Genomic DNA, 25,000 nt, shown 5'->3' with positions numbered 1-25,000 from the left:
GCTTGTTTGTTTGATGAATAGTTGGTTATATTGCTTGGTTGCTGCTATTACTGCTATTGATACTACTACTACTACTACTACTACTACTACTACTACTACTACTACTACTACTACTACTACTACTACTACTACTACTACTACTACTACTACCAATCATCTGTGTGACCTAGAAAAATAGTCATGGTAAGAGAGCAAAGCGTTTCCGAATACGTGCTCGGGGCGTTATGAGGCAGGCTGGGGTGAGAGGAGAGAGTGAGCTGTCCTTCATTCCTGCAGGCGACGCATTGACACTCCAAGCCTCGCCTCCCGCATTGCCACATCAGCCACGAACTAATTTCCTGATGATGTGTCTTTCCGTGTAATCCTTGTGCTTTGAGGCAGCTGGAGTGGAGTAGGGGGAGGGAGAGGGGGACTTGTGTGTACATATGTGTTGTTAGTTTGTTTATTTATCTATTTATTAATTTATGTTTTTTTCTTCTTTTGTTGGGGTATGTAAAGATTCTTGTAGGGAGCGGTTTTGATGTGTATGTGTTCGTGGGTTTTTTTTTTTTTTTACTTGTTTATTATTTATTTATTTATTTTTTATTTATTTATTTATTTTTTTTTTGGTGTGCGTAAAGACTATTGTGTTGTAATCCTGCCAATTCACTTTGAAAGCTTCCGTGATGAGCTTGGTTTTTCTATCTAATCCTATGTCATTTACTTTTGATCTTTTTGATATATTTACTTTTACTTCTTTTTTTCTCTCTGTGCATGAAGAAGAACGACCAAGTCCACAAAAAGACAGAGAGAGAGAGAGAGAGAGAGAGAGAGAGAGAGAGAGAGAGAGAGAGAGAGAGAGAGAGAGAGAGAGAGAGAGAGAGAGAGAGAGAAAAGGCCCACTATTTAGTTGCTCCCAAAAGATCAGATAAGTTAACCGGAGGAGGGGAGTTCAATTTACTATCATCTCACTATTTATCTCTACTATTAATCCATTTCGTTACTTCTCCATCTGCACTATCCATCCATCGTATCATTTTTTTTTCTTTTTTTTACTAGTGAGTCTCTGGTTTTGGTATTTAGTTTTGTTCAGTTCCGTTATAAAGACAAGGCTTATTTTTTTTAGTGGATCTTATTGTCAGCAAAGTGAACGTCATTAAAGGAAAGCGGTTATAATTGTATAGAAGGCGCGCGCGCGCGCACACACACACACACACACACACACACACACACACACACACACACACACACACACACACACACACACACACACACACACACACACACACACACACACACACACACACAGTGAAGAACAACAAAAAAATAGACAAAACACCGAAAAACAGATAAAGGTGAAGGAAGCAAGAAACAAACAACAAATAAAATGAGAAAGTAAGAGAAAAAAAATACACAAAAAATTATAATGATATTTACCGCTTAATAAAAAAAATATATATATGTGGGGAAATAAATAGATAAAAACAGTGGTAATTCTTTTTTTGAGTTTAGGCAGAATAGGAAAATAAAACACACATTCATTATTCAGCACTTTTCAGCTTCTATTTAATGTGGAGAGCTTTGCTGCATAAATCATGAAAATACTGAAGACCATATCTGTATTCTCTTTTAAAAAAACGTAAAAAGGAAGAGAAGTGGGAAGAGGGAGAGGGAGAGAGGGAAGGGCAGGGAGTTATGACGTCAGTATGTTGTGTTAAGATTTATTATAATGTTAAGTTGTTGTTTTTTTTTTCATTTTTTAAAGTTATACGTATTTCCTGTTCTGCATCCGGTAAAAATTCTGTAATGCATAAAAAACGGAGACAATGGTATTTATTTATTTTGGCTTTATTCATTTATTCATATTGTATGTATATATTTACCCATATTTTCATTTTTTAATACAATTTTTTTTTTTTTTTTGTATTCTCTATCAAAGTTCATTGAACGATAAAATGACCTAAATTTCTTTCCTTTCTTTCTTTTCTTACTTATCTGTTTATTTCTTTATTCATTTTTTAATATATTCAGTTTTTTTTTTTTTAAGTTGTTGATTTATTGATTTTTCTTCTATATTCTTTTGGGTCGCCTGGAGAGCCACTTTGTATTCACTTAATCTTTTTGTCTCCTCCTTTTATCTTCTCTTTTGTCGTTTATTTGAAGCAATTCTGATCTTCCTCCTGTTGGAAATATGGCTGGAATCTCTCTCTCTCTCTCTCTCTCTCTCTCTCTCTCTCTCTCTCTCTCTCTCTCTCTCTCTCTCTCTCTCTCTCTCTCTCTCTCTCTCTCTCTCTCTCGTATGCAATGCAATTTCAGACAATAACCCTGGAGAAAATGAAAGAAAAACATAAAAATTAATATACATACATACATACATACATATCAGTACACATATCAAAATAAATATAAGCAAACAATAAACAAACGATACTCCAAAGTAAACTACAGGAAAGCCAATAGAATAACATCAAGCGTCTATCTAACTTAATTATTTGACTTCAAGGTCGAATTGCGAAGGACAAGTGCAGGTCCTCAGGTGTGTTCAGTGTTACCTGAGGAAGGCGAAAACGAAGAGGAGCAAAATACGAGGCTTTAGTGTAGGGGGAGTCAGAAAAATAAGCTTTGTAAGAGTGCAAATGTGAACGTGACGAGAAAGCTGGGGTGGAGAGAGAGAGAGAGAGAGAGAGAGAGAGAGAGAGAGAGAGAGAGAGAGAGAGAGAGAGAGAGAGAGAGAGAGAGAGAGAGAACTAAGATTCCCAAGTAAGAGAATATAAAGAAAACTAGATGAAAGTGAAAGAAATGGAAAAAAGGAAGCGATCAAGGAAGAAGACAAAAAAAAAACAAGAAAATAAGACAGGTTAAAGAAAACAAAGAGAAGAGAAGGAAAATTTTGAAGTCAAAGAAAAAAATAGTAAAATCAGAAAAGACGGGGTTACAGAATTAGAAGTGTAGGGAGAGAAAGGAATGAAGGGAGGGAGGGAAAGGAGGTACAGGAGAATTAAGGGATTGGATGGGAGAGGAGAGAGGGGAGAGGGAAAGAGGATACGGTATATTACAGTATTATGTCTAGTCCCCGCTGACGCCAGGACGAGGGTGAGGGGAGCAGTGTGTGTGTGTGTGTGTGTGTGGGTGTGTGTGTGTGTGTTTATCATTATTATCTCCTGTTCCCATCAGATTTTTGTTACTTCTGATTACGATGAAAAAAAAAAAACGCCACTTTGTAATTATGATAAAACGAAGTGAGTATTAATTGTACTTTCACTTTTATTATTATTATTATTATTATTTTTTTTTTTTATGTATTCTAAGTACCGTTGTAATAAGTGACCCGGAAAGACAGTCTGAAAGAAGTAATATTTTTCAGATACCATTATTGTTACTGTTGTTGTTGTTGTTGTTGTTGTTGTTTTGGGGGTTTCTGACAGTATTAGTATTGCTATGTTGTTGTTGTTGTTGTCGTTGTTGTTACCAATACACGCTCAGGAAACGCGCATAAAAGCATTACAATTAGTCTATATGCTAATCTTTTCATTGTATGTACGACCAATGTCACCAAACCTAATTCTCTCTCTCTCTCTCTCTCTCTCTCTCTCTCTCTCTCTCTCTCTCTCTCTCTCTCTCTCTCTCTCTCTCTCTCTCTCTCTCTCTCTCTCTCTCTCTCTCTCATCGTGTCCTTTCACTTTCCAGTCTCACCGCATTTACCTGTCGACCTAAAAACCCTTCCCCTCTCCCTCCCTTACCTGCCTCACCTTTACTCGCCAGCAGGTGTATTTCGCTCAGGTGTTCAGTCGGAGCGGGAACATTTTGCCACCACCGGCTCCCTTTTCTGCAGCGGTGTTGAAACTTTGTAAATCCTTCCCCACAACTCTTGTAAACCTTTCCTCTTCTCTCTCTCTCTCTCCGCCCTCTGGTCACCCGCTTTATTTTCACGTTTTCTGCCTCTGCTTCCTCCTATGTGTGTGTGTGTGTGTGTGTGTGTGTGTGTGTGTGTGTGTGTGTGTCATTCTTTCTCCTTTTAGTTGTCAGTGTTTATGTGTTTTGTTTCCCTTGTTTTGCTCTCTCTCTCTCTCTCTCTCTCTCTCTCTCTCTCTCTCTCTCTCTCTCTCTCTCTCTCTCTCTCTCTCTCTCTCTCTCTCTCTCTCTCTCTCTCTCTCTCTCTCTCTCTCTCTCTCGTACGTGTGTCCTTTCTCTCAATCATATTTTTCGTCTTTCTACCTTTACTTTCATTCATCTTTTTTCTTCCTTCCCTCTCCCTCTCCCTCTCCCTCCCTCTTCCCCTCTGTAGGTTCCTCTTTCTCTTTCATTTCCTTTATCCCCTCTGTGTCCTTGCATCCTTCCCCCTACCTTCACCCCTGCCTCCCTTCTGTTTTCAATAGGACTCTCTCTCTCTCTCTCTCTCTCTCTCTCTCTCTCTCTCTCTCTCTCTCTCTCTCTCTCTCTCTCTCTCTCTCTCTCTCTCTCTCTCTCTCTTTTATTGCTCTATAGACCCTATCTCTTTTCAATTACCTGGTTCTTTTCCCCCTTTTCTCCCTTGTCCTCCCTCCCTCCCTCCCTCCCTATTCATTTTCACTTTCCATTTCCTGTTTTTTTTTTTACATTGATTCTTCTCTTTTTTTCTGTTCTGATTTATCCTATCCTCTGTCTCTTCCCATATATTTCTTTCTCTTCTTTATTTCCTTTTTTAATCTTTCTTTCATGTTCATTCTTAACTTTGGTTCTTTTGTTGTCCTTATTCCTTTCTCTGTCCCATTCTTCTCTTTCTTTTTTCTCTCTCTTTATCCTTTCTCTTATTCATTCTCATCTTTGTACATTTCTTTTTTTTCTGTTTCGTCTCCTTTTTTCTCTTTTCTGTTTTGTTTCTTTCCTTTATTTCTTTCCCTTTCCTTTGTACTCCTTTACTCTCATTTTTTTATCTTTGCACTTTCCTTTCATTTATTTTCTTTTCCTTGTGATTCTTTTCTTCTTGTATTATCGTAATTTTTCTTTTTCTTTCTCTTTCTTTTCATCTCGTATCCCTTTCCAGGTTCTATGTAATTATCTCTCTCTCTCTCTCTCTCTCTCTCTCTCTCTCTCTCTCTCTCTCTCTCTCTCTCTCTCTCTCTCTCTCTCTCTCTCTCCTTTCTTTTTCCGAATCTCCATAGTACTTTTCTTTTTTTTACCTTTCTTTTTTTATATTTTCTCTAACCTTTATTCAGTTTTCCTTAATTTTTTGACTCTCTTTCCCCCTCCCCTTATTTTTTTTTTTAGTGTCCCTTCTATTCTTTATATTTTTTTGCTTGATCTCTTTCCCTATTCCATGTTTTTTTTTTTGTGTGTGTGTGTGTATTTTTTGTCGTGTTTACTATTTTTTTCCCTTTTCTTTTCGAGTTTGATTTTTTTTCCACCTTCTTTTCTGCTTTCCTTATTTCGTCCTGTATTTTTGTTATTTTCTCTTCCCTTCTCTTCCTTTATAAATCCATTGCCGTTTTCTTTTTTTTTTTTTTCCCTCTCAGTTATTCTTCTCTCCCTCTCCGTCTCAATCATCTCCATCTCTTCCGCACATCCATTCTCTTCATCCTGAAATCCTCTCTCCTTCATCATGCTGTCCTTCATTTTTAGTCTATTTTCTTTCCCTTATCAAAATTTCCAGCTGTTTCTCTCTGCTTTCTCTCCCTTGTCTGTTCCCCCGTTATTCTCCTTTTCTTTGTTAATTTTGTTTTATTATATTTTCTTTCAGTCATTCCTCTTTTCATTGCTTTATTTTTATTATTTTTCATCTTATCGTCTGTTTCCCTTTATTTTATCTTTATTTGTTCATTCTTCTTCATTACCTTCTTCTTTATTGTTCCTCTTCATTGTTTTGTTTTTGTCTTTTCTTTCATCTTATCTTCATCTTTCATGTCCATTTATCCCCTTTTGCGTTATCTATATACATTTATGTTGCTTTATTCATTTTCATCTTTCCCTCTTCTTTTTTGCTCGTCCATGTCTTTTCTTTGTCACTTTTTTCTTTGTTCCTTCTTTTTATTATTTTTTTCTTTTCCTTAAATTCTTTTTTTTATTCTGTTAATTCTTGTCGTGTGTACTTTTCCTTTCCTTTGTTCGTGTTACATATTCCCAACTCTTCTTTTGTTATTCTTAGTATCCAGTTATTCCTTTATTTATTTATTTATTTATTTTTTACATACACTCCTAACTGCTCCTCTCCACCTGCCCCTCTTCTGTCTATTTTTCTTTTTCCTTCCCTTAGTTGTTGTTTTTTTTTCATTTTTTTTATTCCTGTCTTGAATTCTTCTAGATATTTTTTTTTAATTAACTCGCTTCACTTCTACTTTCATTCCTTCACCTTCCTCTACATTCGTAACTGCTAAGCTCCCCTGTTCTCTCTTTCCCTTCTTATATTTATCTCCCTGTCTCTAAGTCTCTTTTTCAATAATTTTCACTCACTAGTTCCCTTTATTTACTCTTCCGTTTCCCTTCATTACCTTAGTTATTCATATTCTCAGTTATTACTTTGTCCTGTTTTCATTTCCTCCATCTGTCTTGCTTCCTCTCTTCCATTCTCTTTTTTTTTTCATTTTCTTATTCTAATTCATGTCACATCCCTCCCTTTCGTTCACTAACTCTAGCATACATTTATATTTATTACTTTCCTCTATCATGTCTCACTTTCTTCCCTTCATCTTTCTCCTTTCTCCAAATTATTTTTCTTCTTATCACCTTTTCGCTCTTTCTGTGTCATAATTTTTTTTTCTTTGCCCACCTTTTCACCCACTCATTCTTCCTTTCCATGTCATCTCTTCCTAATCTACGTTCTTTGCTGCTACTCTTTCTTATCCTTCCTCCCTCTTTCATACATTCGTTTTTCTTTTCCTCCCAGTTATTTTTCCTCTCTCTTTCACTAAGCCATTTTTTCTTATCCCCTTCATCTTTTTCCTTCATTATCTTACAGTCATGTACGTTACCAGCTACTTCTCTCCCGTTTCCTGTCTCCGTCACCGTTTTTCTCCTATTTTTTTTTTCCGTGTTCATTCCCCATCTTTCCTATTCTCTATTTGTTTATTTCATTTCCTTATTCCCAGTTTACTCTACCCTATCCTGTATCCTTATCCTCTATCAGTCTTTCTATCTTCTCCTTTTCTTTTTTTCTTTATTTTCCCATTCCCGGTGTTCATGTCACCTCATTCTTTAATTTTTTTTAAATTTTTGATCTACGATTTTATTTATTACTCTCCCTTATCTGGTCTCTCCTTCCTCCATCCATCTTCTTCCTCACATATTGCATTTTCTAACTTATCACTTACCACTCTCCCTATCCATGTCACTTCTCACCCTCACTCGTTAACCCAAATCTCCTTTTTTTCGTTGCTATTCTCTCCTATGGTCACTTCCTTCATTAATCTTTCTCCCCTTGTCCCATTTCTTTCTTTTTTTCATTTTCCTTATTCATGTCATCTTTCTTTCACTCCTTAACCATAATCTATTTTTGCTTTTTACTCTCTCCTATCCTATCTCCATCTCCTTCATCCATCTTCTTCCCAACATTATTTTTTTCCACCTCTTCATTCACCCCACTCTTCCTATCCACGTTACCTCCCTGCCTCACTCCTTAACCCTAATCTACATTCCAAGCTGCTACTCTGCCGCTCTTTCCTTCTTTCCCTTACTCTTTTCTCGCCCCGTATCCTCCCCTCCCCTCCCCTTCCCTGTGTAGTTCATCCATCCATCTCTCTTTCTCCTCACTGTCTCCTCTGGCCTTCCATAAACACACACACACACACACACACACACACACACACACACACACACACACACACACACACACACACACACACACACACACACACACACACACACACACACACACACACACACAGCGTCTACATGGCACTTTTTTCATCAACGTTTCCCCTCCTGACCCTGAAAAATAGTACATAAAAAGATGACCGCAGAAAAAAAAAGCACCAAAATAAAAGTTTAAAGTTTCCTTCAGTCCTCTTTTGTGGGGAACGCGGCGGGGGTGGGTGGGGGAAATTCTTGTTTTTGTTTACATTGTTCCTCCTGGTGGTGGTGGTGGTGGTGGTGGTGGTGGTGGTGGTGGTGGTTGTTTACGTTGTTTGACTTTTGCTCGGGTGAAAAACACTTTATTATTTATTCTCTCCTTTGTTGTATATGTTTTGCTGAGAGGAGGCGAAGTTTTATGAAAGGAATAAGGTATATTTTGAGAGGGAGAATAGAGGAGAGCCGAGAGGAGAGGAGACGTATAAGGAGTAAGAAGGAGGGAGGAGGAGGAGAGGGGATAGGGGAAAGGGGAAAGAGGAAAGAGGAAAGAGGAAAGAGGAAAGAGAGAGAGAGAGAGAGAGAGAGAGAGAGAGAGAGAGAGAGAGAGAGAGAGAGAGAGAGAGAGAGAGAGAGAGAGAGTATAATAAATCTATGTGCCAGAAAATCGGGTGTCAGGAATTAAGGATTTCTGTCAGTCATCCCTGCGAGGAGCGATCAGCTGGTGAGTAATGTATTGGACTAACGTGTATCCATTCTCTAATTACTACCTGTGTGGCCTTCGCATTTACCTGACTGTTTGTTTATTGTTGAAGATAAAAAAAAAGTTAAATATTTGATCTAGATTGCAAACCTGTTTTATTTATTTATTTTTTTTATTATTATTATGATTATTGTTGTTGTTCGATGGTGATAATTTACATAACGGTTGTAATTAAAGCAAACTGTCAATGTCTTGTCTCTTAACTTGTGACTGGTTTTAATTATTTACTGCCTTTGTTTGTCTTAGTTTTCTTCTTCCCAGCTTTGAACGATTTTCAACGGTCCACACTCTCTTCGTCTTCTCTCATTGTTTATCTTCGTGTTCTTACTTTTTTTATGTTTAATTGTTTTCTTTAGTTACGTTTTATTGCTTAGTTAATTTCAAGATAAGCTTACTCGAACTTAATACAGATAATGTGTTTACTATTTTCGATTTGTCAACCTGTTATTTTCGTGTTAATATAAGTTTACTTCAACATCGTATAGATATCACTAACTGCTTTCAATCCTTCAACCATTTCCTTGTATACTAACTTCTCTACTACTATATGCAAGTTTTTCTGTACGGGTCCATCTCGGCTTCTCTACTTTAATATAAATCTACAACATTATTATATATTTCAGATGTGTTTCAGATGTGTTCGAACACCAACCAACACGCAACACACGCGACAAAATCATTTACAAATGTATACTTTTCTTTTTTTGTATTCGTGACCACTTCTTCACAAACTCTCCAATTCCACTGCGTTGTTCTCACTTTTTCTAATAACCATCCGTAGCACTCATCCGCCCAACACGTATTCATCTTCATCTTCTGATTATACTCTTCTATACAGTTTCTCTTATAGTTTTTTTATTTTTTTATTATCATCAGCCTCGTATATGATATGTACATACACCAATACAACACCCACACATATAATGCAAGACCTACACATTCCTACATTGATGCAAACTGTACATATCGATCTCCATTTAACCTGCCTTCGTGGTCTACTAAAATCCACCATCCATTATATACCCGTACACCAAAAAAAATAAATAAATAAATAAAAATAAATAAATAAAAACTCTAAACACCTACACATACAGATACACATTTACGATGAAAACCATTAGTATGTACCTTTCCCCCTCCTCTCCCTTCTATAAGCATCTGCAAAAACCAACATCACACGGATCCTCTTACAACACACTAAATACTGACAAAATTCCTTATCCATGAATACTTTTTCCACAAACTCGCCACCCCACGCTACCTCATCCACACCTTTCGTAATTAGCCTTGGCAACACTCACCTTTCATACTACTGGGTTTTACAGTGGCTCATTCACCTCCACTTTCGTTCCCTATTGACGAGGCAGAGCCAAAAGTAAGCTAATGACTGATTAACCTATTAGTTCTCGTGGTGCTTTCGTCTTGCCTTCCTCAACCTCTCTCTCTCTCTCTCTCTCTCTCTCTCTCTCTCTCTCTCTCTCTCTCTCTCTCTCTCTCTCTCTCTCTCTCTCTCTCTCTCTCTCTCTCTCTGAAAGGCGAGAGAGAAGGTGGTGTTACTTTTCTTGATGATATTTCAAAGTTAGCTGTTACTTGTTAATCTTGGGTCTTGTTTGCTCTAGTTACGTGTTATTACAGGGTTTTTGTGTCTGTTTGTCTGCCTGCCTGTATGTTATTTAAAGTTGTTAGTTGTTGGTCTTGAGTCTGTTTGGGTACACGTGTTATTGCAGTGTACTTGTCTGTGTTTGTTTGTGTCTGTCTGTCTGTCTGTCTCTATTTTTCTGTTTGTTTATCTTCCTGTTTTTCTTTTTCAGTCTGTCTGTCTCTTTCTTTTTTCTCTTTCTTACAAGTTAAAACAAATATTCAGAGTTTCATCTTTAATCTTTCTAAGTGTTTAATCTGTTCCGTTATTAACTTTAAAACCAACATATTCTTACTTAACTCAGAATTAAAATTTGAGATTAAGTGTCTTTTGACTCTCTCTCTCTCTCTCTCTCTCTCTCTCTCTCTCGGCGGCAGTATTTGCTCCAATCAGACACTGGCGCTAAAATTGGAGTCCTGCTGTGCTCAGGGAGGGAAATGTAGCAATTTTAACATATTCCATTGCTTTCCCAGACTCATTTGAGGTGGAATTGCGAGCGTGTGTTAGAGGGAAGGGGGAATGTGTGTGTGTGTGTGTGTGTGTGTGTGTGTGTGTGTGTGTGTTTAGTGTTTCTTTTCTTGTCTTGTGTCTGTTTGTGTTGCATTGTGTCGGAATGAGGTGGAAAGTGATGTGTTTAGTTGTGTGTTGTGTGTGTAGTGTGTTGTATGCATGTTGTGCTGTGCTGTGGTGTGTTGTGTTGTGTTGTGTTGTGTTGTGGTGTTGTGTTGTGTTGTGCTGTGCTGTGCTGTGTTTTGTGTGTGTGTGTGTGTGTGTGTGTGTGTGTGTGTGTGTGTGTGTGTGTGTGTGTGTGTGTGTGTGTGTGTGTGTGTGTGTGTGTGTGTGTAATCAATATTTTTTTTTTCAGTCCAGCCTCACCTAATAATCATAACAAAGCATCACTTTAATGAAATCATTGGAGATTAATGGAAAAATGTAAATGGGAAGAAATATTTATTGACATGAAAACTCTTTATTTGTACTTAACTTTTTTTACTTTACATACTATAGTGATGAAGAAAAAAAAAGCAAATACTTTACGTTACCGGTTGTAGGCGCTGGTCAAGGACACACACACCAAAATAAAATAGAAGTAGATAAATCAAATAAACCGCCCCCCAAATAAAAAAAAAAAAAAAAAATTCCTGGTTGCCGATTCCGAAAGAGTGAAAGAGGAAGACAGAAAAGAAACATCCACAAGGGACCTTAGCACCAGCAGGAAACAAACAGCAAGCGGCGATATTAACAGCATCTTTACTGGACGTTTCGACAGTCGAGTCTCATCTTCATTAAATTTAGAAGCTATTAACATTACTGAAGGTGACGCTAATCTGTTGAAACGCGTAGGACAGACTCTTAATATCTTCACTTCTTCTGTTTCTTGCTGATAATGTGGTAGTATTGGCGGGTATTTCTCAAGACACGGAGCCCCAGTGGTTCAGTGTTGTGAGGTGAAGACAGTGTTACAGCACAACTCAACACTACTGCTCAACATGTTTTCTGTGTTGTAAGGAAGCCAGTCATGGATCTAAAAAGGTTGAGGGGACAGGAAAAAGAACTGATTTGTCACTCCCAAGAAAAGTTAAACACAAGAGAATTGAAATAAGATTATGAAGAAAAATGTTAACAAATATGAATGACTTTTAAGACGCTAATTTCTCGATCCCTGTAAATGTTAAACAGGAAAGAATTAAAATGATTGTGAATGGTAAGGTTTACATGAATATTAATTACTTATGAGACTTAACCTAGTAGGCCTCCACGTGACAGTCCCTGCATAAAAGATATTACCCATCTATTATTATCCCTATCCATAAATTAATGTAATCCCCATAAATATTGAGGGAGAAAATAATAATAATAATAATGATAATAATAATAATAATAATAATAATGATAATAACAACAATAAAACCGTCTTCTTAACTGATAAAATGTAGTTAAGAAAAAATAAATAAATAAAACTTGTAGCAATTAATAAAGTGTATAGATCGTTACAGGAAAAGAATGCATAAAAATAAAGGTGCATTATAAAGCAAATTGATCGTAATTACTAAAATGTGACAGCAAAAAGATATGATAGATAAAAAGGTAAGCTAACACTACTACTACTACTACTACTACTACTACTACTACTACTACTACTACTACTACTACTACTACTACTACTACTACTTCTACCACCACCACCACCACTTCCACCACCACTACCTACTCTGTCACCGTCACTACTACTACTACTACTACTACTACTACTACTACTACTACTACTACTACTACTACCAAAGTGACATCTGGCAGAAGTGTGAGCGCTGTGCCATAAGCCCACACCCTGTTAGGCCTAAGCTAAGCCTGGCAGCCCCTCCGCAGCAAACAAGGCGGCCATAAAAGAACGATGGATTAGCGGAACGACACGATTTGCGCCACGGGGACACACACTGATTGGCTTGGTAAACCTTCGTGTCATCCCGCCCTTGGAAATGTAACTTGTAATTGGCCTGGGGAGGGAAAAATGTAAATAAATGACAATAGAAAATGGGATCCTGTGAAATTTAAGTGTGATTTTATAATTATTCGTAAATCCTTGGCTAGTCTTTTGTGTTCCTTTGTGTTTGAAAAGTTCGGTCTTTAATCATTTGGAAATCCGTATCATGTATTCCTTTGTAAATCTGTGACCAATTTTTACGTAATCCTTTGTAAAGACCTCACTTATCCCTTTATTCTTTTGTAATCACAGTTATCTAATTCTTCAATGCTTAACTTTAATTATTTGGAAATCCCTGGTCAGTCCTTCGTAACCCTTTGTAGATCAGTGACCTAACCATAGTAATGCTTTATAAATCTGCCACATGTCATTTGTAATCCGTTGTAAATCTGAGGCGTACCGTTGTGTAACCCAACTGTCTTTTGCAAATTTGCGGTGTATCGTCTGTAACCATTTGTAATCCTTAAAAGTCATGCCCCATCACTTGTAACCCTTTACAAATCACTTATCTTTTGTAATTAAATATTTTGTACTTCTGTAACCCCTTCGGCACTGCAACGGAAGATGTGATATAAAGCCATTTGTGCAGTATTGTTATAACGTACCACGCATCCCTCATCATCCTCCTGGTTAGTTGGCAGTGGGTCACGTGATAGATGTTCGAGAAAAACGCGCTCCGCCATTGGGTGATTAAGGATTTACCTACGAAATTACCGCCTGAGGGTCGTTAGCGAGGGGCGGTGAGTTACGGCGCGGCAATAACACTGAATGAATAACGCCATTGTATCATTCCCCTCGTGAGTGATTGGCGCGCTTTTGTTTTTGTTGTGCGGCGCTACTCTGGTTTGTGTGTGTGTGTGTGTGTGTGTGTGTGTGTGTGTGTGTGTGTGTGGGTGTGGGTGTGTGTGTGTTTACTCCTCGCGTTATGTATGAGTAGTGATGAAAATAATAGTTTTGGTGGTGGTGGTTGTGGTTGTAGTATTAGTACGAGTAACAGTAGTATTGGTAGTAATAGTACGACGACTACGCTTATTGCTACTACTACTACTACTACTACTACTACTACTACTACTACTACTACTACTACTACTACTACTACTACTATTACTACTACTACTATTACTACTACTGCTACTACTAATAATAATGCTACTAATAATAATAATAACGATAATAACATTTACTATTTTCCTCCACAGAGCACTTACAAAATGAAGAACATGAAAAGAAGGAACGGAAGAAGGAGAAAAAAGGAAGAAGAGGAGGAAATACCACTGCGTACTCAAGATAAAACACAAGGTAAGAATAATACTACAATATAAAATTTAAACGAACACGCATCTCTTGTGAACGATATTTTTTGGAACACTGAACGAGACATTGTGACCAGATCTTGATACACCTGTTCGTACCCCTCCCTCTCCATCTCTCCCTCCCTCCCTTGCCTGGGCCAGCTTTATCCCCACACATCTGACACGTGCCGCTCCTCTACGCAGGTTTCGTGATGCTGGTGGTGGTGGTGGTGGTGTGGTTTTGTTGATTTTTTTTACTTGTTCTTGCTCTTGTTCTAGTCGTTGTTGTTGTTGTTGTTGTTGTTGTTGTTGTTGTTTTATCTTCGTTCTTTTTTTCTCCCCTTCTTTTTCTTACTACTACTACTACTGCTGCTGCTGGTACTGGTGCTATGCTACTACTACTACTACTACTACTACTACTACTACTACTACTACTACTACTACTACTTCTAGTATTATCATTACGGTATGTGAAAGAGAGAGAGAGAGAGAGAGAGAGAGAGAGAGAGAGAGAGAGAGAGAGAGAGAGAGAGAGAGAGAGAGATAGAGATTTTTTGACATTCTCTTTCTGATCCAAGGCAGTACAATTTTCCGAGAAGTTCTTTCGGTGTCATAAAAGAGAGATACAAACACAACACTCTGTTATTCTCCCCCAATTAGCGAAACCTTTCTGAAAACACCCGGAGTAAAAAAGGGACAGAATAAAAAAAGACAGACGAACTCTCAGACGAGCAAACAGACCCACAGACAGACAAGAAAAACCAGAAAGTTGAATTCATAAGCACAGAGACAAAATGAGAGACAGACAGGAGATGAGCAGAAAGGCAAGAAATGTAGACAAGAAGGCGCATAAAAACAGACAAACTAAAATAGAGAAAAACAAAGAAAACAATGCAAAGAGTGATAGAGACAGGCACGTAAATGAACAGAATGGCAGAGAGACAACAGGACATTGACAGGAAAGACGAGGAAAAAGAGACATTAAACCTACAAACAGACAAACGGAAAAAAATAAATAAATAAATACAAGAGAGAGAGAGAGAGAGAGAGAGAGAGAGAGAGAGAGAGAGAGAGAGAGAGAGAGAGAGAATCAAACAAACAAAAGACAAATAGACAAGCAAAGCAGACAGGTTGAAAGACAGGTGGGTGAATGAGACCGAACACACACACACACACACACACACACACACACGAAGAAAGTCAAAGGGAGAGAGAATGAGTATGATGAGTAAACTTGGACCTGTAATCAAAGGCCTGCAGGTGCGCGGCGTCCAGGTAATAAAGGTAAAGTGCGCTCCCCTCTCTACCTGTCCTCTGCCAACGCCTTGCTGATGAAGAAAAGGACAAATTGACTCGTGACTAATAGCAGTGCAGCGGAGCCTCGGAAGTGATATTGGGAGTAAGGAGAAATAATGATGTAAAAAAAAAAAAAAGGATGAAGGGACTGAGGAAAATAATTACGAGTATTGCAAGAAAATTTTTAGAGAGAGAGAGAGAGAGAGAGAGAGAGAGAGAGAGAGAGAGAGAGAGAGAGAGAGAGAGAGAGAGAGAAAGCCCACAGGGTAAATTGACTCGTGACTAATAGTAGTGTGACTGAGTGTTGGAAATTATATTGGGAGTGGTGAAAAGTAATGGAGTAAAATATATATATATATATATATATATATATATATATATATATATATATATATATATATATATATATATATATATATATATATATATATATATATATATATATTGAAAAAAAACATGAAATAAAAGTCAAGAAGGAAAACAAATAGTAATGCACGGGAGTCTTTAAAATTAAATTGAGAGTAAGGAAAATTATTGTGTAAATATTGAAAAGTATATTTTAAAAAGCTTAAGGACAGTAGGACAAAATAGTTCCTTTGTGCACATTTGTCATAAAAATAAAAACAAAAATCATTGAAGGTTTACTTTGAAATTAGATATTCCATCTGATTCTTGAAAATGTGTAGAGATACTGAAATAGAGAAATAAAGAAAACGAAAAAAAACATTCCCTGGTGGTACATTGTGACACGAGTCTTAAAAAAAGAGGGAGAGAAAAAAAAAGATAAATTTGCTCCTGGTAAATACTGCATTCTTATATATATATATATATATATATATATATATATATATATATATATATATATATATATATATATATATATATATATATATATATATATATATATATATATATATATTAATAAAATAGAAATCTGAAAAGGCAAATGAACTTGTAGGAAATATTGCACCTGGACTGAGAGAGATAAAAAAACAAAACAAGGGACCAGTCGATTCAGGGTAAATATTCCCCACGCGCCGCCCCGCAAAAAAAAAAAAAAAAAAAAAAAAAATAGAATAAAATAAAATAAAATAAAAATAAATAAATAAATAAATAAATAAAATTAATTAATTAATTGATAAAAAATAAAGTAAAATACATGAAATAAAATAAAATAGATAAATTAGAATAAATAAATGAAATAATAAACAAAATAAGATAAAATAAAAAAATAAAGCAGGAAATGTAGAAATAAGACAAAAATATTTACAACGATAGTTAGAAAGTGGATGACCTAGTGGAATTGAAAACCGCTTGAGGCCAAGGTTAAGTGGATCAGATGGAGAAATAGTTCACGTAATCTCTCTCTCTCTCTCTCTCTCTCTCTCTCTCTCTCTCTCTCTCTCTCTCTCTCTCTCTCTCTCTCTCTCTCTCTCTCTCTCTCTCTCTCTCTCTCTCTCTCATACATTTATTCACCGACACATCACCACATTGGCAGTCCGTCATCAGAAAGGCCTCACGCCCTGACATCCGAGGCAGCATCAGTCACTGCCATCGTCTCAGCTCACTCATACTGGCTGACCACACAACTCATCTTAATATCAATAGAACACCTACACTCAGATCAAAACAGTGTCCTCCAGCCTTCGAGTGATTTACCCTGACTACTTTTACTGTTTCTCGTGGACGTTATTGTGATTTTTAAGGTTGTTTGTGTTTAGTAAAGATTTATGTTTGTTTTTTTTTTTTTCAGGTGTTTTCAAGTGGTTTCAAGGTTCGTATGACTGTTTAACAAGGATTCTGCACTTTCAACAAGCTCTATTGAAAATGATTGTGGTGTTTTTTTTTTTTTGGGTATTTGCATGATTCTAGTGATAGTTTAACAAGGATTCTGCATTTTAACATTTTAGGGGAAGTTATCAGTGTTTTGAAGCTTTTTTTTTTTTTTTATATAAGATTCTCACAAAAGTTTAACCTTCGACATACTGTACTAGAAGATATTGTGGTTTTTAAGAGTTTCAGTGTCATTGTAACAAGAATTATATAGCTTTAACAAGATATAATGGAATTCATTGTTTTTTTTTTTAATGGTTGCATAATCAGTGGCCTTTAAAAATTGCATAAGATTATAATAGCATAAGAAGATACGGGGACGCTGCAAGAAGCCAGTAGGCCTACACGTGGCAATCCTTATATAAAACGAACCTGTCTTTATCCTCATATCATGGTTGTGAATTTAATCTAATCTTATTGTAAAACTTCTTGACTCTAGCAACCTGATTACCGAGTTTATTCCAGCCACCCACCACTATGTGAGATTCTGTTTCTATTTCCATCTAACTTCATCAAACTTGACTCCGAAACTTCTATAACCATATTCTCAAACAATATTTCGACTACTTTAGACAAGCATTCGTGGAAGATATCCCTGGTGTTTTCAAGAACTGTGTTGTGATTCTAATAGTTTAACAAGGATTCCGTATCTTGACTGGGGAAAACACTCGTGGAAACCCGACTAATCAGCTATATGGCCTTTGAAAAACAGTCTTTATGAGGGAATTAAGTGTTTCATAATGCCAGCTTGTCCTGCTTCATGAGGATACAAATAATTAAAAGGGGAGACAAAATCGTGCATGAAAAGTGGATCCCTAACACCTGAGGAACGACGGCTCGACGCATTGTCCCGCTAATTAAGTTACCTGCGCTCAGATGACACGTGTTTACTCAGGAGCTTCATTGACTCAGCTACGTGTGTGTATGTCCGTGCTTTGCCTGTCACCTGTTGTTGTTATTTTAGAAGAGACAAAGAACAAGTAAAGAAAAATATCAATGAAAGCAGAGAAAAGGAACGAGAATAACCATAAGGAGAGGAGGAGGATTGAGGAAGAGAAAATAAAAAGAATAAGTGGAGTAGTAGTAGTAGTAGTAGTAGTAGTAGTAGTAGTTGTTGTTGTTGTTGTTGTTGTTCGTGGTGGTGAAAGGAAAATACCGTTGAATGAAGGAAGTACAGTGACGTTTCATGCTGCATTTGTGTGGTGGAGAGAGAGAGAGAGAGAGAGAGAGAGAGAGAGAGAGAGAGAGAGAGAGAGAGAGAGAGAGAGAGAGAGAGAGAGAGAGAGAGGGGGGGCCGGCGAAGGGCAGAGAAATAACAGCCTCATCATTTCCTATTACGCTCTTGTTTTTCCTCTCTCTCTCTCTCTCTCTCTCTCTCTCTCTCTCTCTCTCTCTCTCTCTCTCTCTCTCTCTCTCTCTCTCTCTCTCTCTCTCTCTCTCTCTCTCTCACACACACACACACACACACACACACACACACACACACACACACACACTAATCAGCACCAAGTCTTATATAAACTTCCTCAAAAGACTAACCAGAGGAGTGAAATTAGAAACCTTTCACTATACAATTTCTCTCTCTCTCTCTCTCTCTCTCTCTCTCTCTCTCTCTCTCTCTCTCTCTCTCTCTCTCTCTCTCTAAATGTACCCAAGTGAAAATGGAAAGGAAGGGGAGGAATAAATGAGAGCAGAAGTGAAAGAGTGTAAAGGAAGGAATGAGAGAGAGAGAGAGAGAGAGAGAGAGAGAGAGAGAGAGAGAGAGAGAGAGAGAGAGAGAGAGAGAGAGAGAGAGGGGGAGAGTTTGTACAGGATTGGAATAGAGGAAGGAAGGGAGGAGATAAAGCGATGAGGCGTAAAGGATGTGCAGGAGGAGGAGGAGGAGGAGGAGGAGGAGGAGGAGGAGGAGGAAGAGAGGAATAAGTCAAGCTGGAGAGGGGACGTGGTAGTGAAGACAGTAAGTGTGGAGAGGAGAGAGAGAGAGAGATAGAGATAGATAGATAAGAGAGCAGACGGAAAAATGACGAGAATAAAAGAGAGAAAATGAGAGAAGAGGAAAAAAAAATAAAGATTAAAACTAGGAAAGATTGAACGAAAACAGGAGGCGGGAAAGTTAAGACTGGGGAACAAAAAAGAAATATTTGTGGAGTTAAAGGAGAGGAAGATTAATTGAGTGATAGATTGACTTAAAGACGCTACAAGAACAGGATCATAAACTGCCATAAGGAAAAGGAAACATTGATGGAAGAGGAGGGTTGGGAAGAGGAAACGGGAAAGATTCTGGTGAGGAGAAGGACAGTAAAGAAGAAAGGAACGAGTGACGTAGCAAGAGAAGAATGGAAAGGAGAATAAGGAAGAGAAGGAAGGACGAATGGAAGGAAGAAGTTAGAAGAGAGAAAAGGGGTTAAAAGGGAAGTGAAAAGGAGGAAAAGGAATATTTGGGAAGAAAGAGGTGTAGAGAAACAAGGAGATAATTGAATATGAGAGGAGAGAGAGAATATAAAGATAAGGAAGGAAGATAATTAAAAAAAAAACAGGGAGAGGAGGGAGGGATAGCGAAGAGGAAAGTAAAAAGGGAGAGGAAGATTGAAGGAGAAAGAGGAGAATAAATGAAAAGAAAGATAAATAGAGATAATAGAAAAGGAAGTAAGAGGAAAAGAAAAAAAGAAGAAGAAACAACGAAAAGCGGAGAAAGAAGGAGAATGGATGAAGAAAGAAATAGGAATAAAATTAAAAAGAAAAGAAAAAACTAAACGAAGAGAGAGAGAACGGAGGGGAGAGAAGACGAAATATGTAGAGAGAGAGAGAGAGAGAGAGAGAGAGAGAGAGAGAGAGAGAGAGAGAGAGGGGGGGGTATCACTCCTTTCGGTAGGTTTAGTGGAAAGTCCAGGAGATGTTTTATTGATGTACATATTCCGTGCGCCCGAACGCCTCCTTTGCGATGGGATTTGAAAGGAGGAGGAGGAGGAGGAGGAGGAGGAGGAGGAGGAGGAGGAGGGAGAATGTGATGAGGATGGGGCCGCGCCACATTTCCTACGCCACATTTCCTACAGGACACATCAAATACAAATTAAGCAGTTTTTAGAGTAGTGACATATTTCCTACAGAGATACAGCATATCTCCTACACGCAGTAGGTGTAGGAAATACGCTGGGTATCAAGTTGTTATGTAGGAAATGTGCCTGACACTTGTTTTTGTGTAGGAGCTGCGGCAGTATGGTGCATCCGGCATAACTCCTACATTTATACTGTCATATCTCCTACAAGTAAAAAATATGATTGTAAAAACTGGAAGGCACATGAATTAAAATGGCACTTTTTATTTTTCAGTAAAACTTACATATATAAAATATGGCATTACAATGATATTTTTTTTCATTTCTCACTAAAACGTACGTATATATATAAAAAAAAAATTACTATGGCACATTTTAAACGTAAACTTCAAGCCTGTCTTGAATGGCAGTACGACAAGTGGGACATGTTGCCGGGTTGTTAGCATCTGCTGCTGATACAAGGATAGTTATGCAATCTGCACAGAAGGAGGCATGTCGGCAGGGCAAAAGAACAACTGTCCTTTCCCTTCGCCTTAAGCAGATGCTGCACCGAAGTTCGGGAGGAACATCTTGAGTACCAGCTGCGTTGTCAGGGCCTTGATGCTCATCCCCACTTTCATCAGCACTGTCTCCAGGAAGTTGAAATGCTGAAACAGAGCTATCAAATGTGTAAGCGACAGCATTAATGTATTGGGTTAATGTGTATGTGCCATTCTGTAATTGTTCTTTCAAGTTCTGCCTGCGCTCAATGTTTCTGACAAACTTCTCCTTTTTCTGACGAGTGATGTCCAAGCCAGCATCCACACGTTCAATGTCCTTAGTTGTGTCTGTTATCAGATTATTCAGATGTGTGAGGAAAGTGTAAATGTTTGGCTTGTGCTGGCGGACAATGGCTTTCAGTCTGCTGTGGTACGACTCTGCATCATTGTTAGTTCCACGAGAAAATTCGAAGACAGATAACCGTTGTGGAGTGACTTTTCGAATCCAGTACTCTGTGATGTAGGTTTTGAATGCAGTAATTTTTGGCTGGGAATGATCATTCAAGTCAAAATTTTCTTGGAACAGAGAGTCAACTGCTTCATGCATCTGGTTGGCTGGCACATAACTTAGTGTCATGATCTTTTTGACCCACTTATTAAACTGTTTGTTGTCTTTGTAAAGTTCAGTTAGCCCCAGTTTCTGAATTTTCCGGTACAGGTTTTGTGAAAAGTGGAACTGACAGCCCCCAATCTGAACCTGTGGCCAGCAAGAGCGAATTGCTTTACCAGAACTGCTTTCTTAAAATCACCCATTGCTTGTTCAGGATTCAGGTTGGGGATGAGTTCCTTCACTCTTTGCATTGTGATATCATACAACTTTTTAGACTTTGATGTCATCAAGGTGAAGATGAGTGGGAATGAATGACCTTTGTAAAATCCAAGTAATGTGAAGAGCTGGTAGAAGAGTGCAGGCACAGTGTAAAAAGTACCATCAAAATTCCATTCCTTAATTGTGGTCATCAGTGGTACCAGGGTTAGAGAATAAAAAATAATTGCCAAATGACCACTTCCCTGATCTGTGACGACAGATCTGAAGTTTACGTTAAAGGCCTGGGCCTCTAAGCTTTCTAGAATGTTGGCGCACTCCTCTGCAGTGTGTGGTTGCCTCGGTTGAATTCGGCGCTTGGCTCGAAGCATGCTTCGCTCTACAGATGAGAAAGACACATCTGCTCCATGTTGGTGATGTCTTGTTACCCGCCTGAAGATCTCGGAGTTGCTGGTAGAGCCCACATCCTCAGCAGCCTTCATCTTGAGAGTGTTCCTCAGATCTGTTGCAGCATAGTCGGATGATTCATGGTTGTGACCTTGCGTTGCTCTGATGACACCAGTTGTCTGTAAAATATAACTGCTTAATAATTCGAACAACACCTAACACCACCATCATCACCAGTGACTCTGCCAGTGATCTCCATCGTTTTAACGGAAAACCTTTAGCAGTGAAGTTGATTAAATCTTACCAAACTCCTGGTCTATAACATTTTACAACTGTTCTTACCTCCGACAATACGGCTCTTCCTCCACAGTTGGGGTGATGAATGCAACGCAGGTATAGTTTGTTGTTTCTTGCCACATTTCGGAGGTACCGGAATCCAGAGTTGTCTTTGTAAACCACTGCATTGAAGCGGATGTTCCCCTCAATACTAGCCATGCTTGGTCCAGGCGCAATCGAGTACAATAATGCCGTCTGTCCCGTCGAATGGAGAAAAAAATACTGCTGGGTCGAGACTAAACTCGACCCATGATGTCTGAATGTGAACGATACTACGCCGAACGGATGTATAACAACTTATCTACTTGTTGACTAGTCAAGGTCGGCAGGAGTGTACTGAGCCAGAAGCTCCGAGTGCAGAGGCGCCAAGCTAGGGGGTGCGCCTGTAGGAGCAATGTAGGAGATGTGACAACATATTATTGTGTGTAGCAGATATGCTGTATCCTTGTAGGATATGTGACAGAACAGGTTTTTGAGTGTAGGAGGTATGCTGTATCTCTGTAGGAAATATGGCATTACTCTAAAACTGGTGTATTTAAAGGATATTTGACCTGGAGGGTAGTCATTTTATGTGTAGGATATATGACGGATACTTGTTTTTGTGTAGGAAATATGACCATCTATGTGTAGGATATGTGGCAGTACTCCAGTTATTGTAGGCTTGTAGGAGAAGTGACTACGCCCCATGAGGATTTGGTGAAAGAAAAATGTAAACCTCAAGGAAACTAAAGGAAAAATAAGAGTAATGTAAATTTAGAAACGCGAAAACATGTGAAAAATTTAAAGAAGTAAAAGTAAACTGACGTGAATAAAAAAAAAAATGAAAGTAAAAAAATGAGATTAAAAGAAATAAAAAAGAATATTTACATGAAAAAAAAAATAGTAGTATTCAAGTGAATTAGAAATAAAATCAAGGAAGACAAACAAATAAAAAAAAATGAAAAATAAAAAAAGAAAACAATAAACACGAAAAAAATAAATAAATAAAAGTAAAAGAAACAGATAAATGAGAAAAAAAATCTAACTAGTAATAATAACCATGATAATAACTATAATAATGATGAGCGTCTGGTAAGCTGTCTTTCTTTAACATCCATCAATCGCCAATATAAAACAGCACACCCTCTATTTGTTCACGATGTTCTCCTTCACGTTGTTGTGGAAAGGAACGGAAAGAAAGGAGTGGGGGCAGTAAAGAAGAACAATATAGAGGGAGGAAAATATGGGGTGAAAAGAATGGGGTGAAAGACAGCAATAGATAGAAAGTGTGTGGGGTTGTTGTGGGCGGGGAGGAACCTTTCTCTTTACTATCCTGTTCTCCCACACATACTCGTAGGTTGCCAGCTTCTAATATGTAACCAGTGTATTGTGTTTAGTTCAGCAGATACCGTCCTTATAGGTAAACAGTTCAATGTATCTGTTTTTCCAATGTATTTGTCTTCCTCCTCCTCCTGCTTTTCCTTTTCCTGTGTAATAATGATAACAGTAACGATAACAAAAACAGGAGGATGAAAAAAGATCGAAGTAAAGGTTCATCAGATACACTAATACCATGAGAATGAGGTGTCACTCCACGAGACTTCATTCTTAATCTTATCCTTACACTGTCCCTCTTAGTAATGCAGGACTCAGTCAGTACCCTCACTCTTTCACCCCTTTCATCGATAAACTCTAGAACTCTTTGCCTATTTCTGATTTCCCCTTTCTACGACTTGAACTGTTTTGAGAGAGGAGTATCAAGAGGCTTACTGATTCATCCCTTTCAATGATAAAACTCCAAAATTCCATATTTACTTCTCTCTCTCTCTCTCTCTCTCTTACTACTACTTAAACGGACATAAGAGAGGAATATCGAAGAAAATTCAATCTGCCTACCTACGTATTTGGAACTTTAACAAATATTTTTTCATGGATGGAATAACAATTTTAAACTTTTTCCCCACCAGTTTTAATACTATCAGCCAGAGGGAGAGAGAAAAAGCGTGGGAGTCATTTTAATGTGATCCTTTACTTTTTTTACTCCTCTCCTTCACTTCTTACATCTCCCTTCCTCTCCCAGTGTCACCTTTGCCACGAGCTCCGCCGCCACGGCCAACCACATAATTAATATCCTCCCTGGAGCCATTCAGGGCGAGAAGAGTCATTAGGAAACTCGAGAATTTCACTTTTTTTCATTAAAACTTAAGATTGTGGTGAGGCGCGGCACCTGAACGCCCACGAGAGAGAGAGAGAGAGAGAGAGAGAGAGAGAGAGAGAGAGAGAGAGAGAGAGAGAGAGAGAGAGAGAGAGAGAGCCATTAAATACTTACTCTTGTTGGTGGTTATTGACAGTGCTGGTGATCTCTTACCGTGAACCAATTTGGCCATAGTAATTACACCAAAATTAAACAGTATCATATTTAAGTTGGTAGGATTTTTTTCTATGTTCGAAAATGGTTTTCCAGTTACCATAATTGATAACAACTTAATTCAGTGGCAAAAGATGTGATATTATAATTTTCCGGTGATGGTAGTAGTAGTGGTGGTGGTGGTGGTGGTGTTGATGTGGTCACTTTCCAGTATTACAAAACCAAGAAGGGACAACATGAATACACCTCTGGGAAGCTTTGTGTCTTTCATTACTAATCTTGAACCAGTCAACACATGCGTGACTTAAAAATAAATTGTTCTCTTCTGTGTGGCGTGAGTGAACGAGTCTTCCTCGCTGGCTGCTGTTCTCGGCACTCATGCGTTCAGAGTGCCAACAATTCATGACACTGGCACCTTAAATTGCAGATTGATAACTGAGCGCGATCTAGATATATTCTTTAACTTTTTTTTTTACTGTTACATTTTTTTTTTTTTTAACTATTTTCATAATTTTATTTACGAATCC

The 25,000-nt window shown here is 38.0% G+C and overlaps 1 protein-coding gene and 1 long non-coding RNA gene across 2 annotated transcripts in view; one reads left to right on the top strand and one right to left on the bottom strand.

Moving 5' to 3' along the window:
- Positions 1–25,000, top strand: part of LOC135104131 (uncharacterized) — a 207,584-nt gene that overhangs the window by 107,955 nt on the left and 74,629 nt on the right. The window contains exon 3 of the long non-coding RNA XR_010270312.1: positions 13,821–13,920. This is a non-coding gene — a long non-coding RNA (uncharacterized LOC135104131). The remainder of the gene's footprint in view (positions 1–13,820; positions 13,921–25,000) is intronic.
- Positions 20,632–22,816, bottom strand: LOC135104553 (uncharacterized). The gene is made up of 4 exons (XM_064012128.1): positions 22,133–22,816; positions 21,364–21,969; positions 20,858–21,124; positions 20,632–20,745 (listed from the first exon to the last, which is right to left on the bottom strand). The coding sequence occupies exons 1-4, from the start codon at positions 22,283–22,285 to the stop codon at positions 20,632–20,634; spliced, it is 1,140 nt and encodes a 379-aa protein (XP_063868198.1). The 5' UTR covers positions 22,286–22,816.

This window comes from Scylla paramamosain, chromosome 10, assembly GCF_035594125.1.
Source record: "Scylla paramamosain isolate STU-SP2022 chromosome 10, ASM3559412v1, whole genome shotgun sequence".
Taxonomy (NCBI): Eukaryota; Metazoa; Arthropoda; class Malacostraca; order Decapoda; family Portunidae; genus Scylla; species Scylla paramamosain.
Note: the sequence above shows the minus strand (reverse complement) of the source record. Positions and strands in the feature narration are given on the sequence as shown.

Excerpts from the sequence above, each read along its gene's own strand:
- LOC135104553 (XM_064012128.1), bottom strand. The coding sequence starts at position 22,285 with ATGGCTAGTATTGAGGGGAACATCCGCTTCAATGCAGTGGTTTACAAA. Across the intron at positions 21,970-22,132 it reads GAAGAGCCGTATTGTCGGAG|ACAACTGGTGTCATCAGAGC; the intron begins GTAAGAACAGTT and ends TATATTTTACAG. Across the intron at positions 20,746-20,857 it reads GTCAGAAAAAGGAGAAGTTT|CATTTCAACTTCCTGGAGAC; the intron begins GTCAGAAACATT and ends GCTCTGTTTCAG.